The 26,436-nt window shown below is 44.7% G+C and overlaps 1 protein-coding gene across 7 annotated transcripts in view; it reads left to right on the top strand.

The window, feature by feature from the left end:
* The window catches only part of TBATA (thymus, brain and testes associated), a 33,184-nt gene that overhangs the window by 2,908 nt on the left and 3,840 nt on the right, over positions 1–26,436 (top strand). For 4 of the 7 annotated variants that reach the window (XM_084845558.1, XM_084845560.1, XM_084845559.1 and 1 more), the window contains 8 exons: positions 1,897–1,953; positions 5,759–6,006; positions 8,201–8,371; positions 10,886–10,977; positions 14,798–14,962; positions 16,698–16,779; positions 18,327–18,480; positions 19,476–19,528. In XM_084845558.1, coding sequence (XP_084701684.1) covers positions 1,907–1,953; positions 5,759–6,006; positions 8,201–8,371; positions 10,886–10,977; positions 14,798–14,962; positions 16,698–16,779; positions 18,327–18,480; positions 19,476–19,528 — 1,012 coding nt within the window. In that variant the 5' untranslated portion in view covers positions 1,897–1,906. Of the gene's footprint in view, positions 1–866; positions 944–1,896; positions 1,954–4,962; positions 5,382–5,758; positions 6,007–8,200; positions 8,372–10,885; positions 10,978–14,797; positions 14,963–16,697; positions 16,780–18,326; positions 18,481–19,475; positions 19,529–26,436 lie in introns of those variants that run through there. The other 3 variants (XM_084845561.1, XM_084845563.1, XM_084845562.1) reach the window with 3 other exon arrangements.

The raw sequence follows: 26,436 nt of genomic DNA on the forward strand, positions 1-26,436 counted from the left end.
ATTTGCACTAGTGGATTGATACTGTCCATTAAGCTAGCAATCTGTAAATTCCTGTCTGCTCTTAACATTAGAAAATCAGCAGTTTCACTGGATAAAGTCACTTGTTTTCTACTTAGCTCTAGAACTGAATCTTTTATCACCTCTATTTGCCTTCTTCTGTCTCCCATACTGGAGGCATTCAAGATGAGGCTGGACAGCCACCTGTCAGGGATGGTCTGACTTGGATTCCTGCACTGAGCAGGGGGTTGGACTCAATGGGCTTGTAGGCCCCTTTCAACCCTACTATTCTATGATTCTCTGTTTGACAGTTTTTTGGACCCCTTCCATGAAATACACACACACATCTGTCCAACATGTGCATGTTGGGTCATGTCTAGCTTCAGGCTAAAATCACCTGTGATGCAGCACAATTCAACCGACGCTGTGCTGAATCCCTACATAGCAGGGTGGGGGATTAAAAGTGAGCGTTGAGGAAGCTGAACCTTTCCCCTGTTTTTAAAGCCATTTCCTTCTGCTGGGGTTACCTCCAGTCGCTGAGCCTCATCATAGGAAAAATGGGTTTAAAATGCAGTTGGGGCCGGGGTGGGAGTAGGGATGTCCAGATTTGTAAAATCCATTTCATCTGTGTTTTGTGTATTGTCAGGTGCCTTTTGTTCTGTTGTCCACCCATTGACAGAATCAGATTTTTTTCCAATTTTCCAAATTTGATCAAATTCGCATTTGCACAAATTTGCACTTGTGAAAATGTGCAAATGCCCCCAAAATGCGCATTTTCATGTTTTAGCCTATGAGAGAAATGCAGATTTTCGACTGGTGTTCTTTTATTTTACATATTTTTCTATGACTGAATTTGTGTTAAATTCCAGAAAGTAAAAGAAAACCTGCCGCAAAGCCGTGGAATCTGGGTAACTCTGGAAAAGCTAGTCTGCTGCAGAATCTGCAGGTTGCATTAATAGAAAGACGAACTAATTTGGTTCCGTTGTGGATTTCTCCAACATCCCTAGCTGGGGGCAAGGCAGCATGTCTTCCCCTCGGTTTGCACACCCATGCGGTATTTTAATTATTCCCCCAGTGTTAAATCAGTAGTGTGAGGAAATGCTGTACAGATGTGCTCCTTTGACAAGAAACCACATCACCTGTATTCTGTACAGCAGGGGTGGCAGAAAATTGATCTCCAGATGTTTTGGATTTCAACTCCCAGCATTCCTGACCATTGGTCATGCTGGCTGAGGCTTCTGGGAGTTGAAATTGAAAACATCTGGAGATCTACCTTCTGCCCGCCCCTGCTGTACAGAACCTAGCACACCACTATTGATGCTTAAATAAATATTAAAATAAATATACAAATAGACCTGTTGTATTTCAATAAATAAATAAATAAATAAATAAATAAATTTGAGCACGTATTCTACCCTTGCTCTTTGTTATGTTAATGTTTGTGGTTATGCTCTGTTTATTATTTGGAGACATGAGAAAAAGTTCAAAGCATTAAGTGCTGAATTCTACTCTTCAAGTATATCCACTGGTCATTGCTTGCCTTGCATTTAAAAAATGGAAGAATATGCCCTCTTGGCACTGAGCCAGTCTGGCAGTACAGGTATGCTGTGATATAATAACATGCAATAGTCTTGTCATGTAATTCCAGAAAATATTGTTCCTCCAATTTTATAGCTGGTCATATTAAATGCAGAAAGTGTCAGTGACTTGCCAGTAATGATATATTATTTCTGATCAGCCATTGTGTATTGCCTTGTTAATCTATAATTTAAATCATAGCACCTCTGCAAAATAATAGTTTCTTTCCCAGCAGTTAATAGGGGATGTCTTCCTATATCTGTACAACTGCTGTATCTAGACTGGAATGCAGTGATGGCTCATGTTTCTTTATTGTTATAGAAATTAGAAAATGGCCTCAGATATGAAGAACTCCAGTCCTTGTCTTCAGCAAATAGAGTGAGTACCCAAGTCCAACTTCTCATAATCACTCTAGGAAAACTGAGTTGGGAAAAGAATAGAATATTGATTGGTTTAATTCTATTTTATATTATTTTATTTATGAACCACTTGGGGATTTTTTTTAAATGAAAGTTATATTTAAATTTTCTGAAATAAAATATTTCTGAAATCAATCTCTCCATCTATCTTTTGTTGCTGAACCAATTGGCTGTTCTGGTACTGTGTGGGATTTTCCCTTGAATTTGAAGGGGGATATTTTCTCTCAATACCAAGGACACCATCCAGCCAAAGATACATACACAGTTTTGTGCTCTACTGATTTCAATGAAAGAGTTGAGCATGTGGTTAAATATCAGCCGTTGAAATCAATGGGGTTTCAGCACACTTAACATCAGCCAAATCATGGCATCTATTTGTAAATCAAGAGGGGTTGGGGTTCAAGACCACTCAGAAGCCATGCCACTGGCTAAAAACCCTCTGCCCTAAAGAGGGTCAACCCAAGACATTTTATTGCCTGAGGCAAAGGACAAAATGGTGCCCCCTCCCCAGGCCATGTACAGAAGCTGATTGGACTGCCAGTTGAATCTTATTTTACCAATGGCAATGGGACACCATCTTCCACTGTACCTGAAGCAACAGGCCATTGCAGGACACCCAAGACAGGTTGTGTTGTACACACAGCTCTGTCCTCCAGCAGAAGGGAACAGCTGCAGAGTTCAGGAGAAAGAGCTGGGAAGCTGCCACCACAGCCCCCCATCATATGCTGCCTGAGGTGGTCACCTTATTTGCCCTAATGGTAGGGCCATCTCTGCCCCTAAAGTCACTGACCGGAAGAAGTCAATAGTAAGAGGGGGCAAAGTTCACATGTTCAGAGACACTCTTTTCTAGTTGGTTAGGAAACAGTGCTGGGTTATACTTTATATGAAAGGGCCAGGCGGGGTTGCCAGGTGTCCTCTTGTACAGAGCTAAGTCCTCTCTTTGAAGGGCTTCCAGAGGACCTTCTTCTCTTTGAAGGGATGACCTGTCCGATTTCAGTTTAACGATTGTTGTTGTTGTTGTTCAGTCATTCAGTCGTGTCCGACTCTTCGTTACGCCATGGACCATAGCACGCCAGGCCTTCCTGTCCTGCGCTCTCTCCCAGAGTGTGCTCAAGTCCATATTCATTGCATCAGTGATGCTGTCTAGCTATCTCATCCTCTGCCGTCCCCTTCTCCTTTTGCCTTCAATCTTTCCCAGCATCAGGGTCTTTTCCAGGGAGTTTTCTCTTCACATTAGGTGGCCAAAATATTTGAGCTTCAGCTTCAGTATCTGTCTTTCCAATGAGCAGTCAGGGTTGATTTCCTTTAGGATTGACTGATTGGACCTCCTTGCAGTCAAGGGGACTCGTAAGAGTCTTCTCCAGCACCACAGTTCGAAAGCATCAATTCTTCGGCACTCAGCCTTCCTTATAGTCCAGCTCTCACAGCCATACGTTGCTACTGGGAAAACCATAGCTTTGATTATACGAACCTTTGTCGGCAAGGTGATGTCTCTGCTTCTTACTATGCTGTCTAGGTTTGCCATAGCTTTCCTCCCAAGGAGCAAATGTCTTTTAATTTCATGGCTACAGTCACCGTCTGCGGTGATCTTGGAGCCCAAGAAAATACAATCTGTCACTGCTTCCATTTCTTCCCCTTCTATATGCCAGGAAGTGATGGGACCAGATGCCATGATTTTAGTTTTTTTAATGTTGAGTTTCAAACCAGCTTTTGCACTCTCCACTTTCACCCTCAACAAGAGGCCCTTTAGATCCTCTTCGCTTTCTGCCATTAGGGTGGTATCGTCTGCATATCTGAGATTGTTGATAATTCTCCCGGCAATCTTAATTCCCACCTGTGATTCATCCAACCCGGCTTTTCTCATGATGTACTCCGCATATAAATTAAATAAGCAGGGTGACAATATATAGCCTTGTCGTACTCCTTTCCCAATTTTGAACCAATCAGTTGTTCCATGTCCGGTTCTTACTGTTGCTTCTTGACCCTCATACAGGTTTCTCAGGAGACAGGTAAGGTGGTCTGGTACTCCCATCTCTTGAAGAATTTGCCACAGTTTGTTGTGATCCACACAATGAAAGGCTTTAGCATAGTCAATGAAGCAGAAATAGATGTTTTTCTGGAATTCTTTTGCTTCCTCCATGATGCAGCGAATGTTGGCGATTTGATCTCTAGTTCCTCTGCCTCTTCGAAACCCAGCTTGTACTTCCGGTAGTTCTCGGTACACATACTGCTGAAGCCCAGCTTGTAGGATTTTGAGCATAACCTTGCTGGCATGTGAAATGAGCGCAATTGTATGGTAGTTTGAACACTCTTTGGCATTGCCCTTCTTTGGGGTTGGAATGTAAACTGACCTTTTCCAGTCTTGTGGCCACTGTTGAGTGTTCCAAATGTGTTGGCATATTGAGTGCAGCACTTTAACAGCATCATCTTTTAGGATCTTAAATAGCTCAGCTGGAATACTGTCATCTCCGCTAACTTTGTTGTTAGTAATGCTTCCTAAGCAAGTTGTACCATTTTTCCAGCTGTGGAAAAAATACCTGACTATACAAGCTTAAATGGGTTGGACATGATCTTTCCTTGGGTGAAAAAAGATATATAGGATAGGATACCCCGGTTAAGGAAGGGTAGCAGTTTTAGGGCGGCGGGGGGAATCAGGAGCTAGCAGGGACTGGTAAATAGTCTTATGCAATTACAACATGTTACCATTGCACAGTTTCCAGCCGCTAGCATTAGAAGCAGATTCCCACACTCATCTCCAGTGACAGTATGCTGGCTTTATTCATCTCTGTTGAGCAACCACATTTTAAAAACCACAGCATCTGAATTGAACTGATTTGCCAATTTCCACATCGTACATACTATGCATACAATGGCTGGGTAGCAGCCTCATCAAGGCTGAAGTTATGCTGACCTGTGTGTTCCACATGATACAATTGATGCAATGCTTCTGATTTGCTGTTTTTGTTTTGATACATTACCCAAGGAAACAAGGGATGTGCAGATAGGATGCTTCAATGGTTCCTCACAATAGCATCAACTTTATTAACGCTGACGATGCAAGGTTCTTTGTGATGAACAGTCAGCAAACAAGCCTTTGAAAGAAAGTGTTCTGCAAATCTTCAGAATATGATCTAAGTAGGACAGTCAAGACTCCAGGTCAGCTTTCAAAACCGTCAAAAGGGAGGAAGTTCTTAAATGGCCGAGTTTTGGATTCCTCAGCAAATTTACTGGAGTTTGTGTGGGTCTCAGGTTCCCTCCTCACATGACTTGGTTTCCTCATATATGCCCTGCAAACCCCTGTGATATAAAAACCTTCTGCACACATACACATAATTGCTCGTACCATTCTTTTTTCTTACACCGCTTCATTTAATAGCAGCCTGTCAGGTAAGTGACTTCTTTGCAGGGGGGAGCGGGAGGATAAAAATAAGAAATCTCCTCAGTTCATCAAGACAATGGATTTCGTGAGGTTGGTTGGATTCCCTAGAATATGAATGATAACACATAGGAATTGTGCCCAATCAGAGCAAAATTAAGCTCGTTTTAAACCCATTTGATTGCAACAGGAGGGAATAGAAATTAATTAAATTGTCTCAATGGAATCAGTGTGGTTTACCATTTCTTGGAAGGGGCTGGGATCTACATAGCCAGCCGAGGGAATTAAATTTCACTGTTTTCCTAGAAGAGACATCAAATAGGGATCTCTTGGATTCCAAGGTGTATGCTTCATTTTGTAATGTTGCCATTTCTCTTATTCATTCAAGAACTGAAGATACGTCTATGAAAGAACGAATGGAGAAGCTGAAGAGTCCAGTTGCTGGCCCCTTCAAAGGCAAAGACATCACTGCTTTAGCAGGGAAACTTAAACATGTGGCCCTGAATACCCCACTCTGGTTCAGCGCTCAGGCCTTGAAGCCCCATTCAAAAAGCACTGCTCGGTTTGGCAGTCTCAGCCATCACTCCTTCTTCTCACGACACAACCCCCATCCTCACCGAGTGACTCATATCCAAGGTAAGGCTGCCGATCCTATGCATACTTACCTGGGAGTAAGCCCCATTGAACGAAGTGGGGTTCATTTCTGGGTAAACATGCATAGTCAGTGCTGGATCCAGGTTTTTAAGGGCCTTTGGGCAAGATACCTTCCGTGGGCCTCCTCCCTCAGTGAGTCTGCATTCTCACCGCCATTGTCACCAGCTGTTATTGCTCCTCATCCTCTTTCTCAGTCTTGCTACCACTTGCTAGCTTGACAGCCAGAATGCCATTAAACAAGTAGGCAGTGGCATCTACTGCTCCTCCTTTTCACCACCACCATTGCCTTGGCCAGAACAAGAGGCAGGTGAAGAAGCAGGTTGCAATGGTGAAGAGGAAAAGCAACTCCAGGGGCTCTTGTCCATGGGCCCTTGCTGGGGTGTGGGCCCTCAGCAGGTGCCTGAGCATGCCTACCCTCGACGCTGGCCCTGCGTAAGATGTTTCCAGGGCAAGCCCTTCCAAGTGGCAGAGTGAGGCAGTTGCCTCAGGAAGCTGATTTATAGCATGATGAAAGAACACGCTATATAAAGAAAGAAGGATATTGTTTTAATTTATTAATGTTGTATTTTTACTCCCACAGAGAGGCACTTGTGAGATTTTCTGCCTCAGGAGACAAAGTTACTTTTCTGGCCTTGGGTACACCTTGACTTGGGGGGTGGGGGGGGGCATTTGCTGCTTCATCTCAGGAAGCAAAATGTCTTGACAGGGCCCTGGAAGAAAGTATAGAGGTACTTTTCTTCTGTGGGGTTCATCATACAGAGCTTTTATCCTGCTATTGAGATGGCTCTGTCATGGAAGTTTGCGGGCTCTTTAGATGACACCGTTACCCTCCAGGGTGTCTCCCGCAATTTCCCCCAGCCCATCCCGTGTTTTCCCCAAACGCAAAACGTGGTATTTTTTCCAACCCACAGAACAGGAGCGCTGTGACCTTCCCATGAAATTCTTCAGTAGCAGGAGAAACCGCTGTGTCTGCCTGCTGTGGGCATTTGTTTTCAGTTGTTGGGGGCGCGGTCTGGAAAGAAGGCTTTGAGGATAGGCTGCAGGGCGTGCAGGAAGAGATTTGACAGGCGCGAGGGCAAGAATTGCCCGCCAGTTGAACTCCTGCCTCCGCTCAAGTCTTGCTGAGGAAGAACTTTCCTCAATTCCCAGGTGTCTGCCATGTAAATGCTTGAGCACATTTCTCAGTTGGAGGGAGAAGAGGGTAAAATGCCTCCCTGCAAGAAAGGGAGACACATCTGATCCCCTACCCCACCAAGCACAGAAGCAACGTCCTCTGTTGATTCAGAGCACCCCATTAAGTTCAATGGGGCTTACTCCCAAGTAAGTGTGCCAACGGGGGTGGGGGGCAGATGGGGAGGAGAAATGGGGGGGAAGTGTTTAGTAGGTGAAAGGTTAGGCACCAATACCACATGGTCTTTCTCCACTCCAAATTGCCTCTCCTTTATGCCACTGTAGAGGGTCCACAAGGCGGCCACAGAATGTGGAGTTTCTGTACCAGGGAATGGGATCAGAGAGTTACCAGAATCCAGCATGATTCTGGAAGCTTCCACAATGCAACAGGCCTTGCTGTGCCTATACAGAGAGCTCCTATGCCAGGGGTGGGGAACTGTTCTGGCCTCGGTGGCTGGATTGCCTTCTGGGTCACCCCACCAGCGGCTGGATGATGTCAGGGAGTAGGCCTCTCCCCCAAAGCCTCACCCCTGACATTATAGGAACCTTTTTCTCCATGCAGAGGGGGGCATGAACCGCTCAGTGCTAGAGAAAGGCAGTGATGGGAGATGAGAGCAGAGTATCCACTCAGCACTAGCGAAAGGCTGCATTTCTCCAGTGCTGGGAGGGGGGGCAGGGCCTGGGAGAGAACCCGTGGGGAAGATGGGGAACCCCACGCAGTCCAGACATTGCCAATTCCTGTCCTACACTGATGTGGGCTCATTCTGCCCCAGAAAGAGCCTACCACCTTCCAGTTAGTTTAAAAGCTGAACTGAGGCCTTCAGCATCTGAAATGGATTCCAGAAGGGAGGTCCAAAGATTCACTCAGTTGACAAATCTGACTGTGCTGACCCCTTTCCACAGCAGACTGGCAGATTGGTTCTACCAAACTCTAATTCAAGATGGAATTTCATTTTGCAGTGTTTCTTTCCTATGACTTACCAATAAATGTCTCATTCTTTTGCAGGTCTGAATGGCGCTCCTGTTTGCACAGTTAATGATGAGTGGTCTGAGCAGACCAGCCTTCCACCTCATTCAGTGATAAAAAGACAGCTTCGCACTGCTGTTTTGGGGGTGCCAGTGGTCCAAATGCCCATTGGAGACCCACAGCCCATTCCAGTCCCCAGGCTATCAATAGGTTAGTGTACAGCATATATGCACTACTTAGCTGTTGGTAGGGTAGAGAATGGGTCTTCAACCTTTTGGGGCTGGTGGGCACATTTGGAATTTGAGGGAGTTTTGTGAGTGCTCTCACAAAATGGCTGCCATAGTGGGCTTGGCTGGTCACAGAACACTCATTTCCTAGAAAGCAAACTGGTGAGACAAAAAAGAAAAGTAACTTGCCTAAGAACCTAAGTAAAAGGCAGAGGTAGGGTCTGAGCTCCAAAACAAACACACTCTTTTGAACCCAAATAAAGATGGCACTGGAGAGCAGAACCTTAGTTTGCACCATGCCATGCTCCAAATTGATCATAAAATAAAAATCAGGAGGGACAGGGAACCTGGCGGGTATCAAGGGAGGTGCACATTGGTGCCCAGGGGCACCAAGTTGGAAAAACACAGGTGTAGAATCTTGCTTAACCGGGATGCTCTGCTTATGGCTGACCTACATTTTCTTCAGTAAAAGAAGCTCTAGGGACACCTCCCCCCAGCTTGCCATTTTTCCACTAGAAAGTATCAGTGCAAGGTGGGGGGGGGAGCAATTTGCAGCGCAGAAAGCAACTGGTCAGGGGGTGCACATTTACTTCGCCACCTCTACCCTCTGCCACTGTTTTACCCCACATGACCCAACGATTCCTGCCTATATTACGCAGTCTCTCTGTGGGAGCCTCTGCTGTTTTCCAGGAGTCGTTGGTCATAAAAAGGAGACAGACCTCGTTGGTGCTGATTTTCGAAGAAGCCTACGTTATCTTAGATCTGATCCTGAGCAGAATCTTGGGATGAAGACTTTTCCTGCTCTTGTGAACCAATATGAGCACCATTCTTGGCAGAAAGGCAAGATATCAAACAAAGAAAGAAAAGGACGAAATATGAGTACACTGGCTCTCATGAAGCTTTGCACAGTCCTGGTAGGCATATGAAACAGACTTTTTGTGATTTGTGGTACCATCCCTAACAGAGGTCTCATGATGCCAGTGCCACACAGAGCACCACTGAGAGAAAGGCCAGCCTAGCCTCCTCCAAGAGCCCCTTCACCTCCCAATCTATCCTAATCAACAAGGATTGTCAAGGCAATTAAACCACAGACAATCTGAAATATCATCACGATGAATTTGCCTCCTGAGACCACTGTGTGGTTAACGGCATCCCAAGTCAAGAACAGAGAGAGTAAGAGAAATGACTTCTTGAGCTGCCTCTCAAGGACTCAGCAGATTAGCTTTTGACTCTGGACTATTTCTGAATCTGCTATCCAATTATTGCCGAAGGTTCAACAACTATAGTATTATCAACAACTATAGTATTATAGTATTATAGTATAGTATAGTATAGTATAGTATTATAGTATAGTATTATAGTATTCAACAACTATAGTATTATCTTTTGACTCTGGACTATTTCTGAATCTGCTATCCAATTATTGCCGAAGGTTCAACAACTATAGTATTTGCCTTGTGTAGTGCCTACAGAGCAGCACACCGGAAAGAACTCTGTGTGGTGTAAAATACTCCCTGCACACTCAAAACTGTCAGTGAGAAGGCTAGGAAACATCCGTCTGCTTAGCATGCTAGTTTGGAAAGTGGAAGGTGCCTTTCATGTGGTAGAACATTCAAACGTTCCAAACCCTCCCCACCTCCCATGCTCCTGCAGTCTGAAGTGGTACATTCCATCATTTGATCTATCACATGAGTCTGCTCATCATGTATTTGACGATCTCTAAGGCTGTTCCACACATTATGTAGAAGCAAGCTCAGGTTTGCTAGTTGCCGCTGAGTACACACTCAGCAGGGAGCTGCAGCCAATCCTGGCTCCCACTAGAGATGGGGGAGAAACTTGTTCAACTCATGTTTTAATGTGAATTTAGTACCTAATTTTGCATTTTCGAACCACTACGCAAACTGAAATTCCGTTATCCTCCGAATTTCACACGTCTCTGAATTTTATGGAGTTCTCCAATCAAAAATATGTACAAAAATTTGCATATTTGGGAAAATAACGTTAAAATGCATTAGGAAAATTGCTTGCAGAAAAGTGTGTATTAGGCAAAAATGCATACAAAAATGCATGCATTTGGAGAAGTGCGGTCAAAAATACTTATGAAACTTTAAAAAAAACCTTCAAGTTCAGGATGAATTCAAGTTAGGACTGGAGAAATGCTCAACGTTTGAGACCAACCTAACTGAAGAATGGAAAAAAATGAGAAACTAAGATAAACCAAAATGGACAGATCCTTCCTCCCCTAGCTCCCATCCACATGCTCGAATCTGTATTACACACATGTTTGCAAATAACATGTCTGTTGGATTCACCATTTTCAAGTGCATGTAAAAAATGTAATATGTGAAGATTCTTTTACTGAAGAGTCTGGGAACCATTTGCAGACAGGTCTGTGCTCTGCCTTTGAGCTGTGGTTGTGGTGTTCCTTGTGCCTCGCTCCTTGGGGGGCGTTGGAGTAATTTTGCTGTCTTCCTCAAGCTTCTGCTCTCACACATAGGTTGTTTGTCAGATGCATGGCGAGAAGAGCTGAGGGAACTTGCTGCGAGAGTGAGAGCTGCCTCCTCTGCCGAAACAGAGAAAAAGCAGACAGTGAGTAGGAGAATGGTGCCATTGTAATTACGAATCGCGGGGCTGCTTTGCTGAGCAATGTGATCGGCCCAACGCTTCTAATGAAAATAACAAGTACAGTGAGGGATAACTATGCTGAGACTTGGGCCGTTTTTGTTGTGGGTTGTCTTGGGAGGGGTCATGGCTCAGAGAGGTAGAGTAGCTGCTTTGCACACAGAAGGTCCCAGGTTCAATCCTCGGCTTCTCCAGGTAAGGCTGGAAAGAATCCTGCCTGAAACCCTGGAGAGCTGTCGCCAGTCATTGTCGACAATACCGGGCGAGATGGACCAATGGACTGACTCATTATAAGGCAGCTTCTTATGTTCTCAGGAACTGCTAACATCTTAATTAATATATTTGAATAATTTGAATTTAAAGAATACACAAAGATGAGCAGCAAGATGTCTAGTGTACAGATCGTGGCCACAGTCCAGCATATACGTATGCATAGCTTACCTCCATTGAAATGGGGCTTAAGCATGCATAAGAACATGCCCTGCTCAGTCAGACCAAAAGCCTATCTAGTCCAGCATTCAGCTTCTACAGTGGCCATCCAGATGCCTGTGGGAAGGCCGCAAGTAGGACATGGGCACAATTTAGCACCCTCCAATTCATGTTCGTTGGCAACTGGTATACAGAAGTATACAACTGGTATACCACCCCTAATACTGAAGGAGATATAGCCATCGTGGCTAGTAGTCATTGATAGCCTGTCCTCCATGTATTTGTCTAATCCCCTTTTAAAGCCATCCATGTTGGCCATCACTACATCTTGTAGTCGCGAATTCCATAGTTTAAGTATGCGTTGTGTGAAGAAGTGCTTCCTTTTCTCTGTCCTGAATCTCCCACCAGTCAGCTTCACTGGATGACCCTGGGGTCTAATATTATGAGAGAGGGAGAAAACTTCACCATATCCATTTTGTCCACACTATGCCTCATTTTATACACCTGTATCACGTCTCCTCTGACTTGCCTTCTTTCTAAGTTAAACAGACCCTAACGTCGTAGCTTTTCCCCACAGGGGAATTGCTCCAGCCCCTTGATCATTTTGGTTTCCTCTTTCTGCATAACTCTCTACTGCATGGTCACCACAGGGTGGGACCAAAACGCCAAGGGCTACACAACCTCCAGATTTAGAGATGTAAGCAGCCTGCTCATTGATCTGAAATGTGAGGCTAAGGTCCAAAGCCAGAGGCGAGGGCATTGTATGCTGGCAAAGAACGATACGTACTTATGTGCCATTTACAGTGCAATCCTATATATTATACTCAAAATAAGTCCAATTGAGTTCTATGGGGCTTACTCCCAGGTAAGTGGGTACAGGATTGCAGCCTGAGTTGCTGAAATGTAAGTTCCAGCTGACTGGTTAAATCTTTGTGGGAGACAACACATGACGCAGTCTAACCACACGACAAAATCATCTCTAGTCATGTGATGGCTAGTTTTGAAACTGTACCAAGGGTGAGGAGGATTACAGAGCAGAAGTGGGTGAAAGAGTTGTACCAGAACATTAGATGTGCTTGGGTTGAGAACAGGAGACGCTGGAAGTAGATTGCTGTCCACCTGGAATAATGAGCCCAAAAGGAATTGTGGTACTTTGGGGGAGCTTTGTACTCAGCCCAGCTCCAATGAATGCAGCAAATTGTTCGTATTTATAAACACCAAGGTTCTTTTCCTTATCAACAATTTAAAACCTCAGTTCAGTGTATCTTCCCCCTCTGCTGTCAGTCACCAGGAGATGGCCCACAAGCCTCAGCTATAAATAAAGGAAGACTGTCTCTTTTTCTATCATAAGCATTAGCTTCTATGTGAAGGCCCAAGTAATGTTTTGAAACTACGCAGAAATGTCTTCCAAATGGAAAGATGCATCCACAGTAGATTCCTGAGAAATGTGTGTCCCTTTATAGGCAAAAATGGGCCATGTGGTGTTCATTCAAGTCAGAAATTTATCCATAGGATTTTATATACTAATAGCAATTTCAGTTCTCTGAATGCTGGGCTTTAAGTAGCCAAATTGGTACTATCTGTGCACAGGACAACTGTCACCCAGCAGCCATTCCATCAGAGAAGGAAAGCAGGGCCACCATCGGCCCATCTGAGAAGCTAGCTTTGTCAGCCTTTTCCTCTCCCCCAAATGTTATCCAGCAGCCTTTCCATCAGGTCGTAGAAGAAGGAGAGAAAGGAAGCGGGAACCCTCCATCAGTTCAGCTGAGAGACCAGCAATTTTTGGCTCCTCCTGTCTTTGAGCTGTTTCTAGGAAGGTTGGAGAAATCCGGAACTGATTCAAATGAGTTTGGATTTCTAGGAATCCAACCTAAGGATTCCTTGGCAGACCAGCTTTTCCCAATTTTTGCAGTTTCTGCAAACTTGCAGACCAGTCTTTATTGGGGGGGATTTGTGCAAGTGCACACTTGTGCTAATGCGCATTTGTGCAAGTGTGCATTCATGCTTGTGTGAATGGGCACAAGTGCACATTAGTGCAAATTCACATTTGCAAACAGACTGAAATTCTTGTACATCCCTAAAAAAAAAATCAGATTCCGTTCCGTCAAAGAGCAGATGACAGAACGAAAGACGCTTGACAAGGTGCAAAACACAGACAGAATTTAACCAAATCTGTACATCTCTAGCTGCTTCCATTGCAGCTGCTGGTTATAAAAAGACCAGCCATGTACAGCTGCATTCCAGCCAATAAGGTGGTTATTATAAGACCTTATAATATTAAGAACTGGTGCTGCAGGTTTCTTGTTCTACTTTTCTGTTTTTCCTTTTATGTCATGTCTTTTTAGACTGGAAGCCTGAGGGTAGGGACTGTCGTGCTTTTATTGATCTGTAAGCCACTCTGGGAGCCTTTCCAACTGAAGAGTTGGGTACAAATGCTTTAAACAAACAAACAAATAATGAGGAGGTACCAGTAGGCCTCAGGGAAACCCAAGGTTTGCAGAAGTACAACTAATCTTTGGGGGGGGAAACCAACCCTGAGTAGGGGGAACCCTAAAAACATCTCAGTGCTCAATGTGCTCAATGGGCACAGAATGCTGATTGACTATTGCCAAGGGAGCAAGGAGGACAGGAAACCAGGGGTGAGGAGAATGGCTTGCAGCCAGGATATCTGAAGAACTGTTTCCTTCAATATGGCCCTGTCCATAATCTGAGATCTTCTTCAGAGGCCCTGTTGCATGTCCCATCACCAAGAGGTTGGTGCGTACATGAGGCAGGGCTTTTTCTGTAGCAGCACCTCAGCCATGGAACTCTCTCCCCAAGGCTGGCTCCATCCCTTTTAAAGTTTAGACAGTCAGTAAATATGTATTGTTTCACCAGGCCTTTGGCTTTTAAAATGGTGTCTGGTCTGTTTTTTAAAGAATGTTCCGTTCTGTTTTTGTTGCTGTTGGTTTGGCTTGCTTTTGTTTTGCTTTTATGTTGTTCTAATTCTGTTGGATGTTATAGTACATCACTTTGAGGGCCCTGGCAGGCCAAAAAGCGATACATAAATACTTTTGATTGATTGATTGTGAAATGGGGTGTCTGGAATCCTGAACAGAAGCATTCCGTACTGTAATATTTTGCTACAGGTCACACTTGTTCTTCTGTTTTGGTTTCCAGTGGAAGCTGGTGACTCTGATTTCGGTGGGGCTCTCAACCCATTCTGGGTTTTAGTTAGAACCAGCCAGCACTCTAAAGGAGCTATCCAAGGTGCTAAAACCCAGAATGAGTTGACAGCCCCACTGAAACAGTGGAGCCACCAGCCTCCACTATTGGCTTCTGGGCCTCCTACCTTTACTGCGTGTTGTTACATTTGAAGACAGAAAAGTCCCGGAGGGAGACACAGTACTCGGAAGAAACAGGGCGTCTCATCCCACCTGCCTCTCGAGCCACGACGCGCCACTCAACCCGCCGCATGCACAAGAACAATGCCAGGAAAAAAGGCAAAGATGCTGCCTTGTCTTTCCAGGACCAAGAACTGATAGTAAGCAAAGCATAAAGGGAATGGGGCAACCACCTCCTACTGTTTCCACTCCCACACCACCAGCAGATTACAATGATTTAGATCAGGGCTATATTTTATGTACAGAAGGGATTGAAAGGCCAGGAAATGAACAAATGGAGATATAAGAAAAGCTTCTGCTCAGGATGGGTTATAAATTAAACCAGGCAGATAAAATAGATCATTATAAGGCATCTGTGGGAAAGGAAGAGAGATCTGATGTTTAAAGGTAACACTGCATTTGGGACAAGGGGTGGTTAGGTCCTCTTGCTCGTACACACACACACACACACACACACACCAGTATCTGATGCTACACAAGCAGTTGCAATGTTTCTTTCAATATGAAGGAAGAGTTATTAAAGTAGTGAAGTGACGGAACCAGAGTGAGTGTCAGTGTTGAGAAACTATTGCTCAGCAGAACATTTGAAGAAATGTGGGAATCCTTAGCAGTTTCAGAGAGACACACATGTAGCTCTTTGCACTGGGAAAATAATAGGAAGATCTGATTCTAGATGGCCATTTTCTGATCATCCCCCCCACCCCAACTCTATGCAGCGTGAATACTGAAACAGAGTCAGGAGATCCACATGGCACAACTTTTGCTGGGCTGTATCAATTCAGACCCAGATTGCAAGTGGAGAATTGTATGTCTGAATGCTCCCCTGTATGTTATAAAATCCCTCTCTGCCCATACAAAGCTTGTCAGGAATAAGGCTTCTAGCCAACCCTTCTCCATAGCATGCTAGTTTTGAATGTGCAGGTACTTTTTAAATATGAGGGTGGGTCAGTCAAGTATGCAGTCCCTCACCAGCCATCTGAAGAGGTGAAGCCCAGCAAAAATGCACCCTGTGACTCTTCTGATCTCAGCCAGCGTCAAGGGTAGACATGGTTGGGCACTTGCCAAAGGCTCACACCCCAGCAGAGGCCTACTGACAAGTCTCCCCTGGAGTTGTTCCTCCTCTACACCATTGCAACTTCCTCGTCACCTGCCTCTCGCTCTGGCCCAGACAACGCTGGTGGTAAAGCGGAGGACCAGGAGAGCCTACCTGCTCCCTGGCTGTCTGCTGGTTGCACAAGCAAGTGGTAGCACTGATAAGAAACAGGATGAAGAGCAATAGCAGCTGGTGGCAATGGTGGTGAGAAGGTAGATTCACTGAGGGAGGGGGCCCCTGGAGAGGGCCTTGCCCAAGGGCCCTCCAAACCCTGGAGCTGGACCTGCTTCTGATCCTGTGCTTTAGCCACTGTTAGCACAAATCAAACGTGATTAGTAAAGCAGTGTGAAAGATACCCCACTGCTCACAGCATTTGCAAGGGTTTACTACTCCCCAATCCCACCTTCTGCACCTGGAGTGAAGCAGAAGTCCCCAGGACAGTCACTGGAACTCTTGAGCGTTATCCTAAGATACATCTGCACAAAGTGTGGCAGGCAAGCTCTGTCGGAGGGAGTGCCAGAGCTGATGTGGCAGCCCATCCAGGGCCTGATAAGCCTCCAAGCTGTGACGCCTGCCTGGGACTGCAGAGAGGAGTGGCAAGCTTCCATCAGATGGGCAATGAGTGGTATCTGAAGACAAAGTCCACCAAGGTATAAAAAGAACCTAGATAAGCCAGGTGCCTGTGTGTATCTACCCTCTTGACCCACCGTTTCCCTGTCTTCCAATGTCACTCTGACCTGACCATGTTGACAGTAATTTCCACTGTACTCTCCTGTCAACAGATTTTGGAGTTGCTGTGTCAGATCCTGCAGACAGACTCCTTGACAGCTATTCAGCAATGGCTGCTCACCGCTGGCCAGAGGGGTGAGGAAAACGTGGAGCCTGCAAGGGGCCAAGGCTTCCACTTTTGTTCTGATCCTTTGACATCTTGGTTGTTTTTACCTTGTTATCCACCATCTTCTCCGATTGCGCTCTTTGCATCATGCCAGCTGAGAGTGTGTTATCTGGTGCATTGGGACACTTGGGACATGCGGCAGCATTAATGACGTGTTTAGAATGCCATTTCTAAACATAGAGGAAAAAGCATAGACATGGCAGGGGTGGAAACAGGCAGCGGGCCGGCCATATGCAGCCTCCACCACCCTGGTATAGCCCCCACAGCCCCCCACTGCACCCCCAAATTTGAGAAAATATTTCTGTATGGAACAAAATGGCATCTCCAGTGGTTACAGAGCACCAAAAGGGTTGGAATGGCTTGGGAACAAGCTAAATGTAACCTTCGTAGCACTCTGTAGCACTACAGAGCGCTTTGCCACCATTTCAAAACTTTTGAGGGGTGTCCCACAGACTGCATGGTGCCCTGTGAAGTGCAGCCCATGAAGAGGAGGTCCGGGGGACAGAAATGGCTCTTAGACTTCTCTTAGACAATTGCCCCCACATGGGGTCTCTTGCATGGTGCCCGTGGGCATCAATGTGCCTGCAGACACCTCTCTGGGTGCCTGCCAAGCTCCCTTCCCCTCTTGATTTTTATTTTAATTTTAAAACAATACCTGGGAGGGTGGCATGCTGCAAAGCAAAGTGCCGCCTCTGCTGGAATCAGTGGGCGTGTTCCTGTTTCTCTGAGCAATTTGCTCACCAATTTGCCTTCTGTGAAATGGGAATTTTGTTGTGCTTTGCAGGGGCAAATACGTGATTTGGTATTTGGGGCCCGGACCTCACCGCTGCTTTGTACTCCATTTCTTGGCCAAACTACTTGTCTCTGAGCCTCATCAGTTTTCCTTCTGGGAAATGGGTGTTGGAGCAAAAACCCGTGGCTTCAAAATAATGGTTTTGTGTTTTGAAGCTCGGACGGTTAGTTACTTTTCTTTTACTCTCATGAGTTTCCCTTCTGAGAAATGGGTGTTTTGTGATCATCCACCCCCACCATGGCACTATTTTGTGAATGGGCAAGCCCCCTCCAGGTCAGACATTTTGTGAGAGCGCCCTCAACACTCTCTCAAAATTTTAAAATATGCCCACTGACCCAAAAGGTTTGGGGATCCCTGGCACAGACTTTTCCTCACAGTATGTGACAGCAAACCCAGGCTCGTGACCGAGTGTACACTTGGCAAGGAGCTGCTGTCAATCCTGGTTTGCTGGTTAGTGTACCTGTATTATACATATGCATTCTATCTAAACATGTTTATCTCATTCATACATTACATTTTTAGGTGTATATCTAGAAAGGTAATGTGTGAGTAATTCCACTCTGGTTGTGATCCTTGTATGGAAATGAAAAATTGCTGGGTAACACTATATCTAAATGAAGGTACGGGCAGAGAAAGGAAATGAGTTGAGAATGAAACCATTTACTTTAAAATAGAAGATGAGACCTTCTGATTTAGAAAGCATTTGATTTCCTCTCACTACAGAAAAGGATCTTGTCATGGGATTGTTGCAGATTGCAACTGCCAATCTCCATCCTGAGCCCCAGGAGTTGATAACAAGCACAGAAGAGAGACTTCCATCACAGTTGTCCCAAAATGCTGCCAGACTACACAGCCTTGGAAGAAATCATCCAACCAGGTGCTCTCTTTAAAATCCTTCGAAAGTTTGCTAAATGCCATTTCCTTTATGAAATATGGGAATGACCAGCAGATTGATTCTGGAGCGGCAAACCACAATGCAGAAATAGCTCCTACATAGATATATATACATGTAAATAGACATATACATGCGTGTGCACACGCACACGCACACACACACACATGATTAGTAATACAGCAGCATGGGACGGGATATTGCAGAGAAGCAGTTCCTGTGCTCCTGCATTCAAAGGCCATTGGAGTAGCTGGCAGGCATAACAGAGGCCTGACCTTTGAGCCCAAGTATACCAAGGATTCGGGCTTATTCACAGAATAGGTTGGGTGCCAGGAGTTCAATGTTTGCAAGTGAGATAAACAATAAAATGCATGGACGCTGTGGCTACAGCCCTTCGTCAGCTAAAGCAGGGGTGCAGAGCCTCAGCACCACAGGCCAAATCCGGCCTGCCCGAGGTCCCAATCTGGCCCTTCAGGATTCCTCAGATGGCCATGCCCCCTTCCCCTGGCCCCACCGCTTTTGCCCGACTGCTGATCATTTAGTGCTTTCCCAGCTTCCGTGCAGTTTTCCTCCCTATTTGAAAAGGTTGAAATGTCTCTCCTGAGGCTTAGTTACTGGCAGCAAGGGCTTTCAGCTAAAACGGGCTGGCATTTTTGGTCTTTCAGCCCCACCCCATTTTACCTTCAGCACTGCCCACCGCTGAAATGCAGACCCCAAAAATATCTCCGAAATTGAATTTGGCCCTTGGGCTGAAAGAGGTTCAGTGCTCCTGAGGTAAAGTTTCCCTGGCATCATCCGTGCTCCCGCTGGATTCAGACCGTTCAAAATGCTAGGTAAAGCTCTTCAATCGGTTGCAGAAGTAGGTGGCAAATTGGCAAACATTGCTAGTGCTTTATTTCCAGGACTGTTTTGTTGCTCAAAAGATAGACTTTAAAAAATATAAGTATGTGTTGGTTTGGCACTGGTTTCTTTTGTTACAGGCAGTCTGTAATGAGGCAAAAACAAGAATCTACCGCAGAGGGAGAGAAACCAGGTAAAAATATTATGCCAACCTGGGGCGGGGGGGTTGCTATGCTGTCAAGAACATAAGAAGAGCCCTGCTGGATCAGAACGGAGGCCTGATAGCAGTGTCAGATTGATGAACACGAGACTGACTCTAGAGAAGAAATACCTTTAACTGGAAGTGTACTTAAAGAAGATAACTTATCACAATCATGCCTTCTATTTGTTTCATAGAGAGAGAAAATGGGAGAGGTTCTCCTACCTCCATCATGCAGGGAAGGAAGGAAAAGGAATGGCTTCCTTCTAGGCAAAGAAAGGAGCATACCAATGCAAAAAGGTGGTGGTGGGGAGACCAATTACTCATTGGTCACTAGGCAATGACTACAGTGACTGTCCTCCCTAACTACTGGTGGAGTGGTTCATTCTATTAACCCCTGAGCCCCAGAGTTATCCCAGAAGGCCTAGAGTGCAAAGCCTAGTTAACCTTTGCATGCACGTGCATCTCTTCCCCCATACTCCTCCCTCCAGAGTTATTCTTCTGTTGTCATCCTTCCAGCAGTCCAGCATTTTGTTCCTACAGTGGCCAGCCAGATGCTACACAAGTAGGACATGAGCACAGTAGCACCATCTGCTCTTGTTCCCCAGAACCTGGTATCCAAAGGCATGCTGCCTCTGCTACTGGTTGAAAAATATAGCCATTGATGCTGCTGCAATGACCAATGGAAATACCTTGAAAGGCATCATTTAATCAATGCTGTTCCACCATCAAGTAGGAAATCAACTTGTGAACATGTTTCAGATGGGCCCATTGTGTGGCTTAAGCCAGTCAAGACTCAAAATGAGCTAAGGGTGCTGACGGACTAAAGAAGTTGGCTTCTAAGCTATGTTATGACCTTTGATCAAGCTACCTTAGTATCTCATCTGAGATAATGCGGTTTTTCATCGATCAGCAAGGCTGTGTTTTTAAGAACACTTACTTGAAAGGAAGTTCCACTGAAATCAATCGGACCAACATCCACCTCTATGTGTGCTTAGGACTAGGGTACTACTGATTTGAGATCATGGGTGGCCAAGCTGTGGCATGGATGCCAGAAGGACAGATGTGCTCTTTACAGATCTAAAGTCACTTTGTTGCTTTAGGACAGTCTTTTCCTGCCTGGTGCCCTCCAGATATTTTGGACTTCCGCTCCCATCAGCCTCAGGCAGCATGGACAATGGTCAGGAATGCTGGATTTTGTGGTCCAAAACATCTGGAGAGCACCAGGCTGGAGAAGGCTGCCTTAGGACCATAAAATAGCCTTTATGTTCCTAAAGTTATATTATGTATAATTTGGTTTGCTCATAAAATTTACATTATATTTTAAAACTTCTGTAAGTAAACTCGGTTAGTAAATTTCTAATTATTGTCTGACTAAACTATACTTTTAAATTTAATGTACCAAATATAATTTTATGAGCAAACAAGTTATACATAACATACTTTAGGTTCCTATGTTATGTCTGACCAGAGGGAACTTCAGCAAGTAGTTTCTGAAACATCTGAATCATCCTAGAAGCCAGAAGAAGCAGAAAGAACTGGAAGCAGAGAAAGACTGGTGTACAGCATCTGTTCCTGTTTGTAAGGACATTTAGGGAAATTCCTAAACTCATTCCTGTTTGTGGGGTGGACATTTGGGAAATGTGATCTCAAGGAAAACCTGTTGTGATCTTATTTAGCTGGGAAAGACTCAGGTTAGAAATGGTAAGAACCATATTTTATTTAAGAATCTTTAAGCAATCTCAACCTATTATCTGAAGAGTGACATTTTATTCACTTTTGTAAATAACTTCCCTTAATGAACATCTTTTTTGTTGTTACTGCTGTTGTTCATTTTGAAAGGTTGTCTCTATTGGTGGTGTCAATCCCAGGCCTGTGCCATAGGAACCAGGCTACTGAGTTTCTTTTACCTAGAGAGAGTTTATTCTAGTGGCAGCAATTAAAAGGTTTTATAGCTGAGGCAGCATATCCTAGTGGTGAGGTTTAATTGAGAACTGATATAGACCCATGTTGTTGTTGTTCAATTGTTAAGTCATGTCCAACTCTTCGTGACCCCATGGACCATAGCACGCCAGGCCTTCCTGTCCTGCGCTCTCTCCCGGAGTGTGCTCAAGTCCATATTCATTGCATCGGTGATGCTATCTAGCCATCTCATCCTCTGCCGTCCCCTTCTCCTTTTGCCTTCAATCTTTCCCAGCATCAGGGTCTTTTCCAGGGAGTTGTCTCTTCGCATTAGGTGGCCAAAATATTTGAGCTTCAGCTTCAGTATCTGTCCTTCCAATGAGCACTCAGGGTTGATTTCCTTTAGGATTGACTGATTGGACCTCCTTGCAGTCCAGGGGACTCGTAAGAGTCTTCTCCAGCACCACAGTTCGAAAGCATCAATTCTTCGGTGCTCAGCCTTCCTTATAGTCCAGCTCCCACAGCCATACATTGCTATTGGGAAAACCATAGCTTTGATTATACGAACCTTTGCCGGCAAGGTGATGTCTCTGCTTTTTACTATGCTGTCCAGGTTTGCCATAGCTCTCCTCCCAAAGAGCAAGTGTCTTTTAATTTCATGGCTACAGTCGCCGTCTGCGGTGATCTTGGAGCCCAAGAAAATACAATCTGTCACTGCTTCCATTTCTTCCCCTTCTATATGCCAGGAAGTGATGGGGCCAGATGCCATGATCCTAGTTTTTTTAATGTTGAGTTTCAAACCAGCTTTTGCACTCTCCACTTTCACCCTCAACAGGAGGCTCTTTAGATCCTCTACGCTTTCTGCCATTAGGGTGGTATCGTCTGCGTATCTGAGGTTGTTGATAATTCTCCCGGCAATCTTAATTCCGACCGGTGATTCATCCAACCCGGCGTTTCTCATGATGTACTCTGCATATAAGTTAAATAAGCAGGGCGACAATATACAGCCTTGTCGTACTCCTTTCCCAATTTTGAACTGATCGGTTGTTCCATGTCCGGTTCTTACTGTTGCTTCTTGACCCTCATACAGGTTTCTCAGGAGACAGATAAGGTGGTCTGGTACTCCCATCTCTTGAAGAATTTGCCACAGTTTGTTGTGATCCACACAATGAAAGGCTTTAGCATAGTCAATGAAGCAGAAATAGACGTTTTTCTGGAATTCTCTTGCTTTCTCCATGATCCAGCGAATGTTGGCGATTTGATCTCTAGTTCCTCTGCCTCTTCAAAACCCAACTTGTACTTCTGGTAGTTCTTGGTTCACATACTGCTGAAGCTTAGCTTGTAGGATTTTGAGCATAACCTTGCTGAAATGTGAAATGAGCGCAATTGTACAGTAGTTTGAACACTCTTCGGCATTGCCCTTCTTTGGAATTGGAATGTAAACTGACCTTTTCCAGTCTTGTGGCCACTGTTGAGTGTTCCAAATGTGTTGGCATATTGAGTGCAGCACTTTAACAGCATCATCTTTTAGGATTTTAAATAGCTCAGATGGAATACTGTCATCTCCGCTAGCTTTGTTGTTACTAATGCTTCCTAAGGCCCACTTGACTTCACTCTCTAGGATATCCGGCTCCAGTTCAGTGACCGCACTATCATGGCTATCAGGGACATTCAGATCTTTCCTGTATAGTTCTTCTGTGTATTCTTTCCACCTCTTCTTAATCTCATCTGCTTCTGTTAGGTCCCTGCCTTCTTTGTCCTTTATCATGCCCGTCTTTGCACAAAACGTTCCCTTGACATCTCCGATTTTCTTGAAAAGATCTCTACTCTTTCCCATTCTATTGTTTTCCTCGATTTCTTTGCATTGTTCATTTAAGAAGGCCTTCTTATCTCTCCTTGCTATTCTCTGGAACTCTGCATTCAGTTGGATATATCTTCCCCTTTCTCCCTTGCTTTTCGCTTCCCTTCTTTCCTCAGCTACTTGTAAAGCCTCATCAGACAGCCACTTGGCTTTCTTGCATTTCTTTTTCTTTGGGATGGATTGAGTTGCTGCCTCCTGAACAATGTTACGGACCTCCGTCCATAGTTCCTCAGGCACTCTGTCTATCAGGTCTAATCCCTTAAATCTATTCGTCACCTCCACTGTATATTCATAAGGGATATGATTTAGGTCATACCTGAATGGTTTAGTGGTTTTCCCTACATTCTTCAATTTAAGCCGAAATTTTGCAACAAGAAGCTCATGATCTGAGCCACAGTCAGCTCCAGGTCTTGTTTTTACTGACTGTATGGAGCTTCTCCATCTTTGGCTGCAAAGGACATAATCAATCTGATTTCGATATTGACCATCTGGTGATGTCCACGTGTAGAGTCGCCTCTTGTGCTGTTGGAAAAGAGTGTTTGCTATGATCAGTGTGTTCTCTTGACAAAACTCCATTAGCTTTTGTCCTGCTTCATTTTGTACACCAAGGCCATGCCTGCCTGTTATCCCGGTGATTTCTTGACTTCCTACTTTAGCATTCCAATCCCCTATGATGAAAAGGACATCTTTTTTTGGTGTTAGTTCTAGAAGGTGTTGTAGGCCTTCATAGAACCGATCAACCTCAGTTTCTTCGGCCTCAGTGGTTGGGGCATAGACTTGAATTACTGTGATGTTGAATGGTTTGCCTTGGATTCTATCTACCTGGATTCTACTGAGATCATTCTATCGCTTTTGAGATTGTACCACAGTACTGCTTTTCCCACCCTTTTGTTGACTATGAGTGCTACTCCATTTCTTCTAAGGGATTCTTGCCCACAGTAGTAGACTATAGACCCATGCCTCAAAGTTAATTTTTTTTTAAAAAGAAACGTCTGTAAGATAACCCACATGCTGTTGTGTTGCATCTGGTGACAGTGGCAGGATAACCTACAGGGGTTTTTTTTCACTTGTGGGTTTTAGATTAGAACTATATTAATTGACTGCTATAGCATCTAACCAGAACAAGCCCAGAAACACAGGACTCTCTAGAAAAAAAACCCAAACTATCAAGCATGCATATTTTCTTCCATATAATGATATGGACTACTCACATGTTGGGAAACTGAGCATGACTTGGAGCATCCCTAAATGTCTATCAGTAAAAGATTCATTAGATCAATAATTTTAATAAGGAATGGAAGACATAACCATGCTAGGCATCTTACAAAGAGAATTTTTTAAAAAATTCCCCCATGGCTTCATTATTTCCAGACATTTTACATCTAAGAACATAAGAAGAGCTCTGCTGGATCAGACCCAAGGTCCATCTAGTCCAGCATTCTGTTCACACGGTGGCCAACCATCTATTAACCAGGAACCCACAAGCAGGGCATGAGCGCAACAGCACCCTCCCACCCATGTTCCCCAGCAACTGGTGTAATAGGCTCACTGCCTCTGGTACTGGAAGTACCAGAGGCAGATCTTTAGTCTTTCTAGAAAAGTATTTTTATTACATAGTTTTTAGAAATCATGGGGGGGGGGGCGTAAAGGCTGTGTAACAATATATAAACACTCTTCTCTTAAATTCTAAAAAAAAAAAATCATAATCCAAAGGATTTCATAAACATCAGAGTGCCTGTGGGAGGCTACACAGGCACTCTGATGTTTGCAAGTGGTGCCATGCCTGGTTTCTGGCATCTTGCCGAAAAGTTTGGCCACCACTCTTTCATATGTATGGCCCAAGCGTAGGAGCTGTGTACAAACAACAGCAGCTCACAAGAACAGGCACTGGTGCCCCAGCACCATGTTCTTTGATTTCTCCAGGCATTGCCCACACACACGCTTGAGCCCTGTTTTTTGCAGCTATCCAAAGGACTAGAAACTTGGATCTTTTAGAGAAAAGCAGGGATTCTCGAGTGACTGGTTTTCTGTGGTTGCACACAACGAGAGAAGACAGAGTTGTATAAAAGCTCTGGCTGATTACTTCCCAGATCACCAACAAATCAGAGCTGTAATTATTCTACATTGTTATCCATATGACTGAGAATTATAATGGAAAAAATGATTACGACAGACGCCTACCCTAGATTTCTACAAAGGGTGTCTATGTGAAGCCAAGCTTTCAGTGAGCTGCATCAAAAAAGACCAACAACAAAAAAATATGCTGGCACATCCCCAAAAGCTTCAACGTGGTCTTTGACTTGAACAAGTTTCTGTTTGCTTGTTCTGTCTCGGCACTATGCCAACACTCCTCATTAGGGAGTAATTTGATATTTCATAAGTGCCAGTAGAGAAAGCAAATAGCTGCTTTGCCCCTCAATGGGGGTGGGGAGTATGCCCACTTTATTCCTCCCGTGGATGTGTGTAATTTGCAGTCCTTGCTAGGCATCTTGTGAATGTGACAAATTTTGACACAACTAGTTTCCTGATCCTTCGCTGAATGGGACTCTATGCTGTCATTCTGTGGCTGAATGAATCAGCTGTCTGTAAATGCAGCAGCAGCAGCAGCAGGCACAGTCATGCCAGTTTCCACCAGCCCACTCCATCCTGCACCCTCTGCTTGCCAACCTAATAGAGCTGGAGCTAACCATAAAATGCAGCAGATGGAGGCAACCTCGTATGCAACCTGGAGGGAGAAGAGATGGCAGACTTGCAGGTCATGGCATACACTTCTCCCAGTCAGGGTGTTCTTAAGTGTACTACATCTCTACCTGTAGAAGCAGCTGGCAAATTCTTACCAAACCTCTCCTGCAGGTTATTTTTCCTTCTGACTTTATGCAGAACATTTCCCAGAATCTGTGCCTCATTTTAAGTGTTCAATCAGGGCCAGCCCTACTGTTAGGCAGGGGAAGGTGTCCCATTTCATACATCAGCTTTTGGGATACTGTTAAAGGGCAGGAAAATGTCTATTGTTTATCCTCTCTCTCTCTCTCTCCCCCCACCACCACCACTGTGTGGGCCTTTTTGATCTTCTACCTCAGGCACCAGAATGTCTTGGGTCTGCTTTCAATTTCATATTTATACAACCCAGCTGAATTAA

Source organism: Heloderma suspectum, chromosome 3 (genome assembly GCF_057233095.1).
Source record: "Heloderma suspectum isolate Gila_16-S chromosome 3, 16-S_ref, whole genome shotgun sequence".
NCBI lineage: Eukaryota > Metazoa > Chordata > Lepidosauria > Squamata > Helodermatidae > Heloderma > Heloderma suspectum.